The sequence below is a fragment of the Ranitomeya variabilis genome, chromosome 7, assembly GCF_051348905.1.
Source record: "Ranitomeya variabilis isolate aRanVar5 chromosome 7, aRanVar5.hap1, whole genome shotgun sequence".
Classification (NCBI taxonomy): Eukaryota; Metazoa; Chordata; class Amphibia; order Anura; family Dendrobatidae; genus Ranitomeya; species Ranitomeya variabilis.
In genome coordinates this window covers 220,008,233-220,020,628 of record NC_135238.1, presented here as the reverse complement: position 1 = coordinate 220,020,628, position 12,396 = coordinate 220,008,233, and the positions used below count along the sequence as shown (strand labels likewise).

Sequence of the window (12,396 nt, the reverse complement as noted above, 5' to 3'; positions counted from 1 at the left end):
AGATCATTTGACAGTTGTTTTGAGGAGCCCATGATGCCACTCTTCCAGATTCAAACAGGAGAACAACTTGCAAGTGGCCACTTTAAGTAGCTTTTCTCATGATTGCACACACCGAGCTATGAAGTTCAAAGCTCAATGAGGTTAAAAAAAACAAAAAAAGTGCTTTAGTAAGTCAGTAAAAAGTAGATAGGAGTATTTAAAACAAGAAAATGATAAGGGTGCCCATACTTATGCACCTGTCAAATTTTGTTTGAATGCAGATTTCACATTTTCTGTTAGTACAATAAACCTCTTTTCAAGGCAGAAACATTACTGTGTCCAACAGTTATTAGATATATGAAACTGAAATAGCTGTTGCAAAAAAAACTATTTTTATAAAACATTAAGCTTAAGATTAATAGGGGTGCCCAAACTTTTTCATATAACTGTAGTTACTAACTGAGTCCCCATTTCAGGAAGGCAGTAGACACCCGATGCCGGGCTCCTGCTCCAGCGCATGGCATTGTAGAATAAGGACTCCTAAGGGCCATTTGCAAACAAGGGTGGTCTGGATTAAAAAAACATAGCTGCCTTCTTCCAAAACAGCACCACCACAAAATACAGGATGGGTCCAGTTGTAGTTTGTTTTTTTCTTTTAAATGGCACAAAATTTACTTAAAAAAAAAAAAAAAAAAAATTAAATTTGTGGGTGTGCATAAAATTACTCGGGGAAAAGGCTGGAGTACATATGAGCAAAAATTTTGCAACTTTTTAAAAAAAGTAAAATAAATCAGAACTTATGAATTGGCCACAAAATCTTGAACTCACTAAATTCTGCCCACAATAGTCAACATTAAAAAAAAAAAAAAAAACCCACACACACACACACAGGCGAACACATAAAAATAAGAGGTGCAATTAAGAAATGGGTGAACAAAAAAAACAAAAAAAAACAAACAGAAGGATGCAAATGCAATAATGAACCTAGCCTGTCGACGTGACGTGGTTTTAGGAAGGAGGCAGCCCTGTTTTTCTAAGCCCAGACAAGTAGGTAAAGAATTAACCAGAACAGACGCCAGAAGATTTTCCCCTCCATCTTTAATTTATTATCACCAGGTCAAAACTTATTTCAGCAGGATTTCCAGACAAGAGCAGGAGAGATAAAGAATGATGGTGCGTGGAGGGAACATAACATGCATATCGGCATACGCCAAGGAATGGACAGTTTAAAAAAAAAAAATCAAAAGGACCAAAATAAACCAAAAATAAAGAAATAAAAAAGTGCCAAATAATAGTCTTACATATCAGAGTATTCAAGTTGGAACTGTGCAATATTCACTGTCATCAAGGCAATGTTTCTGTACGTTACTAGAACTGAGGAGCATGCGAGAAGACGGGAACTACAGAGATATGTACCGAGTCGCTGCTCACAATACCGCTCAGTCCGTGCTTGATTCGTAGGCTCGCTGTTGTCAGCTTATTCCCACATTCAACTGGACAAGAACCGAAGCGAAGATATAAAAAAGTTTAAAAACCACTTTCTCTGACTTCTGATGTGCAGGAAACAAGGTGGGGGGAAACAAAGACTAAAAAGAATGGTCAGGTCAATCACAGCTTTCGTAGGACACAGGAGCCGCTGGATCGGAGGTCTCTGGTGGAGTGCCGTCGGTGGGACACGACGCTTATAAATACTTGGTTTGCAGCAGTTCAGGGATTCATAAATACAGTATGTCCGAAGTACAATGTCTCCGCACGGGTGTCACTGGGGTCATCTGGATTTTAGTCTCGACATCATCCACTCCAGTCCTTGACAAAGGCTAAACAATGAGAAAAGGAGAAGTGAACGGCAGAAAAACGCAACAGATTTCCATTTATATTCATCAATTCTACAGCTCCAAAAGCCTTCCCAGATAAGGAAAGTCTGCCTGGTTACTAGCACATATAACTTGCCATGCAAGGATCTAAGGAACAAGGGGTAACAAAGCCCACCAAGCGTGGAATAGCACAGGTGGGTGATCCCCAAACCAGATACGACCGAATAGAAGAGAGAAATCAAGCAAAACTTTCTTTAACACTCGGGAAAAAAAACTTGCACCTTTCTGAAAACAAAAACCCACTGATCCCAATTGTTTTTGTTTTACATTCTACGGCTGACTTGGAATATTGGTGGGGACAATACCCTGAAGGGGACCCCTGTAAAGAGCAACGCTAACTTTGGAGGACATCCAACGTACTGGCTGCTCAGGGTGCCATCTAATAACCAGTGATGGCGTATAACTAATTCACTAACTGGCCAGCTATCACATTCCTATGAGAAGCTCTATGTCAAAGGAGTTGCCTAAAAAAAAAAGAAGGGGTTATCCTAGGTGGTTGATATCCAAACTGAGGCTCTGCAGCTCTTGCTCCACTAGCACATGCTGGGATTTGTAGTTTCTAAACAGTAGGACACCCAGAGGTTGGTCTAGGAGGATAATCTTTTTCCCTAGGGTCCTGGCCAATAACATCACTATAGTTAGGGGTATTCCTCCTATAATACATGTATCACTGAGTACCCACTGTATGGCTGATAACATTTTACATCCCAGTGGTCAGACCCCACAGCAGGGGACGCTGGACCATCACCGGTGAGAACTTTGCATCGTACCACTCTGATCAAAGACTATGGGAGTTCTACAAAGTTTGCCCATGATATAAGCCCTGATGCCAGCAGAGGGATATCATCTCTCTGGATGGGCACAGATGTCACCAGCCGATGCCTACTTGTTAACAAACTTCTATATAAAAGAAAGGAAATGCCCAATTCCTGGAAAGTGAAAACAAATAATGGCCTCCCTCACCCCTCTCCAGTGAGCGCACAGCAGGCCTGTATGTGCCACTGGTGATCCTTTACCGACGTCAATTTCAAGAACTGGGAGATTTCGGCCACCGTCATGCACTCCTTCACATCTTGTTTATTTGCGAACACCAGAAGTCCGGCTTTCTTTAGGTCCTTCAATTAGCAAAATAAGTAAAATCTATGATCATCTTTGCATCTTACCTTTTGCTAAGAAGCAATGTTTTTTTTAACTAATCCAATGCAAACATTACATTTAGATGATGTTTTCGTAGCGGCTGAGGTCTCGCCTTTACTAATCCTCTGTGGGCTAAACAGCCTGGATTCTGTAGATTAAAGAGGTTGTCCACTACTTTTTTCATTGATGACCTACCCTCAGGACAGGTCATCAATGTCTGATCGGTTGGGGTCAGACACCCAGAATCCCAGCCGATCAGCTGTTCTCGGTCTCAGTGGCCGCCGGCTGGAACTGCTCTATTGCAGAGTTGCTCAGTATTTTAATAGTGGCCGCGGCAGGTACTACATATCCGCCTCCTACTCAAATCATCGGAAGACAAATGTGTAGCATCCATCAGAAGATGGAGCAGCTCCGCAACCAAACTGTTCTGTCCGACTACCACCACTGATAACATCTGATCGGCGGGTTCCAGGTGTCAGACATTGATGACCTATCCTAAAGACAGGCCAGCAATGATAAAGTAGTGGACAACCTCTTAAAAGAACAGATCTACATTGTATGCCAACTGTCCGGACAGTAAAGCGATTTGTGCAGCTGATGTACGCCGCTCACAGATTAGATAGCGGCTACCCAGAGACATTGCTTGTGATCGGTCTGTGACTTACCTGATTTCTTACAATCACAGGCAGTGTCTCTGGGTAGCCCCTATCTAATCTTATATTACAGAATAGTCTGCGACTGCACCACATACAGCCCCCCTCACCTTCTAGTAAACGCTCTGCTGTGAGCAGACACGATCAGGACACCTTTCCAACTTCTGAAAGTATGCAATGAAGGTTCCCATCTACTGACAGCAAGCGGAGATCTTCAGGTATGATTAAGAATTGAAACAAAGCACGACTGGAAAGTTCCTGCCACTTCACATTTCTGAACACATCCCTAACAGACTTCAGACTGGAAACTACCATGACAAACCCACCAAATACATTCCCAGTGAGCAATGCACAGGACAGTAGGAAGAAACCACTTATGGCCATCAGCGTGCGTCCACTTGTCCTGTGCATCCTAGAAGTCACCTCTGGAGACAGCGGCACTTTAAATAAAGTCAGTACAGAGTCTCCTCGCACTGTCCCTTTAAAATGGAGCCTTAAGCAACTCTCAGATTAGTAACTATTCCAGCCACTGATTGGGCAGTGCTTGCAGAGCAGCGCTCGTGTCTTCTTCCCATTTTATTGCAGTCGCCTCAGTCCATAGTGAGAAAAGCACAATACAAATTGCTTGTTGTCGTCATCTATGAACTTGGTGGTTGCAGTCGCCCTGTTTGCTATTGAGCCCCCCTGAAGCTGGAACTCACCTCGTGAGATAACATCTTATAAAGCTCCTCTCTGGTCACCGAGATCCGCTCTCTATCGGTGCTGTCCACCACCACTATCACAAACTGGAGGAAAAGAGAGGAGACGTCAGAGCGGAGAGAGACAAGAACGAAGCAAAATCCTGCACACAGAACCAATCACACCTCCAATCCGTGGACGCGACTGACGACATTTTTCACGCACCTGTCTGTTTTCAATCACCCAACTATTTTGGACCTAGACATCTTTTTGCCATGGTGCATTAACAGGCAGCCACCCATGACGCACATTTTCATTATGGATCGTAAAATGGTTAATGCCACCAGAAGTGATGAAGGAAACGTTGTCTGCCGTCATGGTATGGCTATATCTCTATATACCTATGAGGGGTCGTATTTTTTAATTTTTTATTTTTTTTTAACATCACACCTCAGTTCCGATAATGCCAGATTATTAACATTTTATTGAACCTTTATTTAAAAAGATGGCATTTCAATAGGACTTTGTATTCCGAGGAGGTCCGACTGCCTGAAAAGTAGCAGTACTGCAGACCTTCATTTTTTTTGGATTAGTGTGGACCATGAATGGAGGGTATATTCTAGCAATATGCCATCACTTTACAAGTTGGGGAAAGACACTTGCCTATTTAAAGTAGCTGTCTAGAACAATTTCACCTTTTCTACTAGACAGGTAGTTACTAACAAAAGGCAACTACCTGCCTGTTCGACCTGGCACTGGTACAGAGTGGTCACAAACCGCTCCTGCCAGCGATTCAGCTGTTCCACGTCAACAGAGCAACTCTTCTTCTAGGCTGCTCTGTTGACAGGGCATGACTGCTGACATTCTGATTGACAGCCGACTCCCAGCAGTTAGGCAGGAGGGAGCTGGCTATCAATCAGCATGATGTCAGCAGTCACAACCCGTTAACACAGCAGAGCGAAAGAGAATCCGCTGCTCTGTCCACGCAACATTAGCAGATGCCACTGAACCACTGGCAGGAGCGGTCCTGCGACTGCTCTTTGCTGGCATAGATTGGCGCTGTGCACAACAGACCGGTAGTTAACACCTACCTGCATGTTAGTTCTTAGGACTATAGTTAAAAAAATTAACACGCACAATATATGAGGACATGATGATCGTTTTATAAGTTGTTTTGTCTCCATACAGTTTGTGTCGACCAGTATGAACAGGGCAAAGAATTCAATCAACCAGTATATGGATGATCGGCCCCTCTTGTATGGGTGGATATCGACCTAAATACATTTATTTTTATAGAAGCATTCCCATAAATAATTGGACATCATATCGCAGCCATAGAAGTATGGAGAGTTGTCATTTTTCTTGCTGAGGACACAATCTTACCTCTGTGTTGGTATAATACGTATTCCACGACGAGCGGAGGGATTCCTGACCGCCGATGTCCCACATAAGAAACCTTGTATTGTTCACCACTATCTCCTCCACGTTGCTGCCTATGGTCGGAGACGTGTGAACTACTTCATTCATGGAACTGGAAAAAGAAAGAGACCGATCGATACATCGCTGACAACGATCTGAATGAGAAGGTGCGAGCTCCATCACAAATCAGGCGACAAACCTAATTGGAGAACACTGAGGCCCAAGGAAACCCCAACAATTATGCACAATAAAAACAACACTCAATATTTATAAAATCAGTCAGTATAAAAACCCTCGGCCAATTCTACTATTCATCCAACGTCGTAAAATCAAAGACCAGAACACAATGGGATAGTTGAACTGGGTTTTTTCTGGAAAATCTGGACAGAAAAGCCGCTTCGTATCCCGCTGGGTGTGAAACTTCCTTAAAAGTATATTCTGAATTTACTGCGTGCAGAACAGTAAAATAAAGAGCAGCGAGCACCCGGTGAATGGGGCATCGATATCGCCAGAAGACCCTGGGGCATAATACAAGACAGCGGTACTTACAACTGATACAGTATGGTGGTCTTCCCCGCATTATCCAGGCCCACAATTATAACCTTGTGCTCTGAAATATAGAAATAAAATATATAAAAATCATTATATCCATATATGAAGATGAGGATTTGTCAGATAGTGGCTATAAAAACAAACACTTTTGCAATTTACAGTTGGTCACGAGATTCTAACATTTTTATTTTGTTTACAGCTCGTTACCTAGGAGACCGACCACCGATGCTGACTAGCTTGTTAGCATTGCCTTTAAGCTTACAAGCTCGATCGAGAAGATAGCAGCGATGGTCGGTCACCAAGGCAACGAGCGGTAAACAAAATTAAAAAAAAAAAAGAGTTAAGATCTCAAGAAAGGCTGAAAACCTTTAATAAGCAGTAAACTGAAAATGTGCTGATATCCATCTATGAAGGTTCGACTCATTCTCTATGAGAAAAAGCTGATCGCAATGCTCCGCAGCCCAATAGGGAATGAATGGAGCGGTGGACAGGCATGCGAATTGCTGCTCCATTCTGCCCAGCGGTCGGACGCCCACCAATCAAGCAGTGGATAGACCGGTGATCCTGCCAACTTGTGGTGAGGAGGTGAAAAAGTAAGGTAGCAGAAAACCCTTGTTCTGGTGATCAGTGGTCATCCATCACCACTGCAACCTCCTTCCCCTATTTGATGGATGACTAATAGTGAAAAGCGAGCGTGCTCGAATAAGGTATTATCTGAGCATGCTCGGGTGCTAACCGAGTGTCTTCGGCGTGCTCGAAAAATATGTTCGAGTCCCTGTGGCTGCATATCTCGTGGCTGTTCGACAGCAGAGATTGCCTAATAAAGAGGCAATCCCTGCATGTATTGCGGCTGTTGAAAGGCGGTGAGACATGCAGGTGCGGGGACTCAAACATATTTTTCCAGCAGGCCGAGCATGCTCAGATAACACCTTATCCCAGCACGTTTGCTCATCACTAATAACTAAGGATTTGTAAAAGCCAGAAAACCTCTATGTTTGTAGACACTGGAACGATAAATCAACTGGTTGCAAAATTGCATTAAATATATATATATAAAAAAATCTTTAAAATCCAATGACTCCAAGTGCAGATAAAAGCGTATGTGAGATTAGACGAGGGCGTCCGGGGGCAGAGTCTCTCCCGGGTAAGTTTTCACTATGGAGATCAGCTCCAGAGTAAACACAATACATTGCCCAGAGCAAACAATGAATCATTAATACTACGGACTAGGCGACACACGGGTGCACTGCTGACTGCGGGGGCACGTGGGGGCACCTGCACCACAAAGTCATCTCATTAAAATGCTGCGTTTCAGGAAATGTTGTCCTCCAAGCCAATAAATAAACACATCAACGTTAACCCCCTTCTTTTTTTTCTATTTTTTGTCTATATTGTTGAACGATTGCTTGTGAGGGTTTTTTTTTAACGAGACGAGTTGTAGTTTTTGAATGAGATTGTTCACACTTTCCCAATAGTGCAGTGACAAAATGAAAAACATACAATTCTGCCATCATTTTCTGTGTTTTGTCTATGTGACTCGTTAGGTCAGTAGAATTAGGATGATAGCAAACTTTTTTTTTTTATATACTTTTTAAATATTTAGAAAAATTTGGTTTGTTTTTGACATTTCCCAAAACCCATAACTTTAGGTTGATAGAGCTGTGTGAAAGGAAGGTGTATGGATTTTATTTGCACCATTCTAGGGGTATATACGATATTTTGATTATTTTGTATTGTAGTTTTATTTGGAGGGGTGTGTAGTGAGCAACAAAAGAAAAATGGAACTTATTTGTTCTTCACTCCTGAACTGCTGCAGACAAGTGTTGTGCTCGCTCTGGGGTTGCCATGGTGGCATCAATTGACTTTCATATATCAACTTACTTCCATGTGATCTCAAAAACGCTTAAGTACACAGGAGCTGTCCAGGCATGACTGCCGACAGCACGCACTGTACACTGTGAGGATTCTCCGGGGCCGGCGGTCATGTGACCACAAGAAAGCTTTTTTCACAATTTCTTCCACATTCCAACTAGACGTGTTTGCCATGTCTAGTCGGCATGTGATCGCATGTATGCAAACCGCAAACTTGTAATCACGTGACTGCCGGCACCAGAGAATCCTCACAGTGTGCACTGTTAGTATTCAAAACTGCAGTCACATTTATCCCTAATAACCTGGACAACCCCTTTACTCATAAAATAATTTAACTCACAAAGTAAGATAAGGCTTAAAAAAAACAAACCCCAAACAACTGAAACACAGAATTGCCGTTTTTTGGGCTTCGTATTTCCCTCCCCAAACTGAAAAAATACAATAAAAAAAAATTGATCAAAGCATCATATGTATGTGCCCCAAAATGGTACCAATAAAATGCAAGCTCGCACACACAAAAAGACAAGACCTCAAGCAGCTGCAAAAACAGGAAAATAAACCATTTTTTACACTCCTTAGTAGTGATGAGTGAACGTGATCAGATAAGGTGTTATCTGAGCATGCTCGGGTGCTAACCCAGTGACTTCGGCGTGCTCGAATATTATGTTTGACATATGTGTTGTGGCTGTCGATCAACCGTTGCAAGGCATGAAGCTGCGGGGACTCGAGCACGCCAAAGACACTGTGTTAGCACCCGAGCATGCTCGAATAACACCTTATCTGAGCATGCTCGCTCATCACTACTCCTTAGGCTACGTTCCCATGAGGAGTATTTGCTGCATTTCTGATATTGCAGATTTTCTGTACCTATTATGTAAATTAGGTTACTTGCTGTTTTTTTTCCACCTTTGTTGTCTCGTTGGTGTGTCATCTTTTAAAGCTATTTTGTTTTATATATCCTGGTTAGGGTTGAGCGACTTTTGCCTTTTTAGGATCAAGTCGGGTTTTGAATGCATGTATTTGGGGATAAAAATCATTTTTGAATTTTGCACCAGGCTTTGTTTCCTGCGCATTTAACTATGGTCATCAATCAACTGAGAAAACAGGGCGACGGCTCCAAGCTCACAAAAAAGGAACAAAAAACCAAACAAACAGGGCTCTGGAGTCGGGAGACTAGAAGCTGCCATAACCCGATCGGCTCTGCTACATACAGATGATGATCAGATCGCCTGTATGTAGCAGAATTACTCACTTGCTATGAGCGCCGACCACCGGGCAGCGCTCACATTAATCCGGTACTGACTACCATAGAGGTCTGCAGGAGACCTGCCAACCCATCGGTGACCCGCGATCACATGACGGGGGTCACCAATGGGCGGATTTCCAGCGCGCTTTCCAGAAGAGAGAGTGTTAAATGAAGCTGTCAGAGTTTGACAGTGGCAAGATGTGGGCTCACAGCCGGAGCCCAAATAAAGGTGAGGGTGTCCTACATTGGCGAATTATTACGCCCGATGTCGGAAAGGGGTTAAGAATCCTCCTACTCTGCACTCTTTACCTCTATTGATTGCACCTGTATAAAAGACACCTGTCCACACACTCAATTACACTGCAATCGCTCCACCATGGCCAAGACCAAACACACTACACTATCATGGATGATAATTCTGCAGGACACGCAAGGTCCCCCTGCTCACGCCAGCACATGCCCAGGCCCATTTGAAGTTCGCCAATGACCATCGGGATGATCCAGAGGAGGCATGGGAGAAGGTCATGTGGTCAGATGAGACCAAATAGAAGCAAATGTGGTAACCCGGATATGTTACCTGACTCCCTAGGGTAATTGTAAATATGTAGCATGGGAACCACAAAACAAAACTTTTACTATCATAAGTTAAAACTGCTCACAAAAACAGACGAAGCATCAATAAAGTTTAAAAAAAAAAAAAAAACTTATGACAAAACAATAATGAGTAAAGTGCCCACGACAACAACAGTGCAAAATAAAAGAAACTGGATAGATCTCACCCGTTCCTGTACAGATCGATAACCAAGGACCACTCTGGAGGAGAAAGGGGTATCTGGTCCACTATTGTCCCCTGTCGTGCCCCATGTGAGTGGCTTCCTATCAAGGGCAGTACCCAAGTATTTACAGATGAGACCAAAATAGAACTTCTTGGTAACGTCACTCGCCGTGTTTGGACAAAGAAATATGAGTACAACCCCAAGAACACTGTCCCAACCGTGAAGCATGGTGGGGGAAACATCATACTTTGGGGGTGCTTCTCTGCAAAGGGGACAGGACGACTGCACCTTATTGAAGGGAGGATGGATGGGGGTCATGTATCGCGAGATTTTGGCCAACAACCTCCTTCCCTCAGTAATTGCACTGAAGATGGGTCTTGGCTGGGTCTTCCAGCATGAGAATTACCAGAAACACAGCCAGAGCAACTAAGGAGCGGCTCCGTAAGAAGCATTTCAAGGTCCTGGAGTGGCCTAGCCAGTCTCCAGACCTGAACCCAATAATCGTTTGCATTTCTCCTCTTTTCTCATTGTTGCTCCCTGTAGGAACTTCAGGTCCCTGGATTTGACAGCAGAACTGTGTTTTTTTGGCTGAGGTTAGTAGGAACCTGAACCTGTCCTCCTTGTTTACTTCTGCTGGAACCACATCACAAAGCGCTGTCTGTTTTCTTTTCTATTACATAAATCGACTAAGAGAAGCTCAGAAAGGAGAAGAATGAGTGAAAAACTCCCAATCAGAACGATCTCACTGACAGATTCTCAGATAACTCGTTCTGCAGCCGGCAATGGACAATACAACACAGAGGCTACAGAAGGCAAACGGTGCGAAATGGTGAATGAAACCCAACTGCACAAACAATTAGGCCGAGTGCAGACGATCTGGAAGTAGCAGCACATGTCCGCTGCGTCTATTGAATGCAGGCGAATCCACGTGTCCACTGAACCGTGCGGATTTACCACGTCCAATACATTCTATGGGTGAAATTTCTCTTGTGGAGACTCATCTCCGCAAGATACATAGACATGCTGCGGTCTGGAGAGACGCGTCACATGTTCGTCTTCGCGGGTGATTCATGGGCGTCTGTGCACACATAGTGGACACGGGAGTTCTAGAAATCCCATCCACTATGCTGTAACATCTGGACGCTGAACAAGTACACAGCATCCAACCGGCAACACTTAGGCCGGGTTACATTAGTGTTCCGAGTCCACAGAGTGGTGCTGTGGACTTCTTTCCTTAGCTCCGCCTACTTTCACATGCGTCCTGCGTTCCTATCTTTAACATTGTGTACGCAGGGACATGCATTGTATGCCGATGCGTCGTTTTGACGTGCCCGCCGAACACAACATGTTGCATTTTCTTGCATTCGGCGGGCACATCAAAACGATGCACGTGGACGCCTCCGCATACAACGCATGTCCCTGCGTACACAATGTTAAAGTTAGTGACGCATGCGGAAGTAGGCGGAGCTTAAGGAAAGAAGTCCGCAGCACCACGCTGCGGACTGAAACGCTAATGTGAACCTGGCCTTCCTGATCATGGGAACGTACCCTTAGAAGTCAAAAAACACACGCCTTTAAGAAAAACAACCACAATGCGTGAAGGTGTACAACCCCTTTCAATGAAAGAAAAAAAGGATAACAGCCCTGAGGTGGAGAATCACATTACCAGCTCGCTTTTAACGCACAATGAAAGTTGTAAAATAAGTAAAGGAAATCATTTTGGAGGGAGGGAAGGGGTTAAATATGAGGCCATATAAAGTAGCTTTCATTCTATGGGGGCATGATGGGAGTTGTAGTTCTACGCTTACCCTGGTGGCTGAACAGCCTCCATATCTTGGTGAATAGGATTCCCATTCTTGGACGCTCTCCTGTCGGCGGCACCAGGCGACTACAGGCCGCTTTACCTCACGGGCCGCTCTCCCACGGGCATGTCTCCGTCACTAGACGCTTCCCACAGCCGCCATGTCCACAGCTGGAATCAGCCACTGACACCCCGACTCTTTCATCTGACACATAGCTCGTCGCACAGCTAATGACGTCAGCAGGGAGCACCCAGAATAAGCTCCTTCCGTTCTATGTCCTCGATTCAGCGGCCATTTTTCTGTCGTCCGTCGCGTAGCCTTTCATTATAAATTGGTCTTTGACAAAATGGCTGCCTCCATTCTACTTCAACAGCGTTACTGGAGACATAAATATTAGCTTTGGATTCG

At 44.0% G+C, this 12,396-nt stretch overlaps 1 protein-coding gene across 1 annotated transcript; it reads right to left on the bottom strand.

Moving 5' to 3' along the window:
• Positions 1–1,060: 1,060 nt before the first annotated feature.
• ARL5A (ARF like GTPase 5A) lies at positions 1,061–12,194 on the bottom strand. The gene is made up of 6 exons (XM_077272958.1): positions 11,995–12,194; positions 6,290–6,350; positions 5,705–5,852; positions 4,345–4,428; positions 2,817–2,968; positions 1,061–1,796 (listed from the first exon to the last, which is right to left on the bottom strand). The coding sequence occupies exons 1-6, from the start codon at positions 12,038–12,040 to the stop codon at positions 1,748–1,750; spliced, it is 540 nt and encodes a 179-aa protein (XP_077129073.1). The 5' UTR covers positions 12,041–12,194; the 3' UTR covers positions 1,061–1,747.
• Positions 12,195–12,396: the final 202 nt, after the last annotated feature.

Coding starts and splice junctions, on each gene's coding strand:
- ARL5A (XM_077272958.1), bottom strand. CDS start 12,040: ATGGGAATCCTATTCACCAAGATATGGAGGCTGTTCAGCCACCAGG. Junction 2,969..4,344: donor ATAAGATGTTATCTCACGAG/GTGAGTTCCAGC, acceptor TGCTAATTGAAG/GACCTAAAGAAAGCCGGACT. Junction 1,797..2,816: donor TGTGCGCTCACTGGAGAGGG/GTGAGGGAGGCC, acceptor CTCATTGTTTAG/CCTTTGTCAAGGACTGGAGT.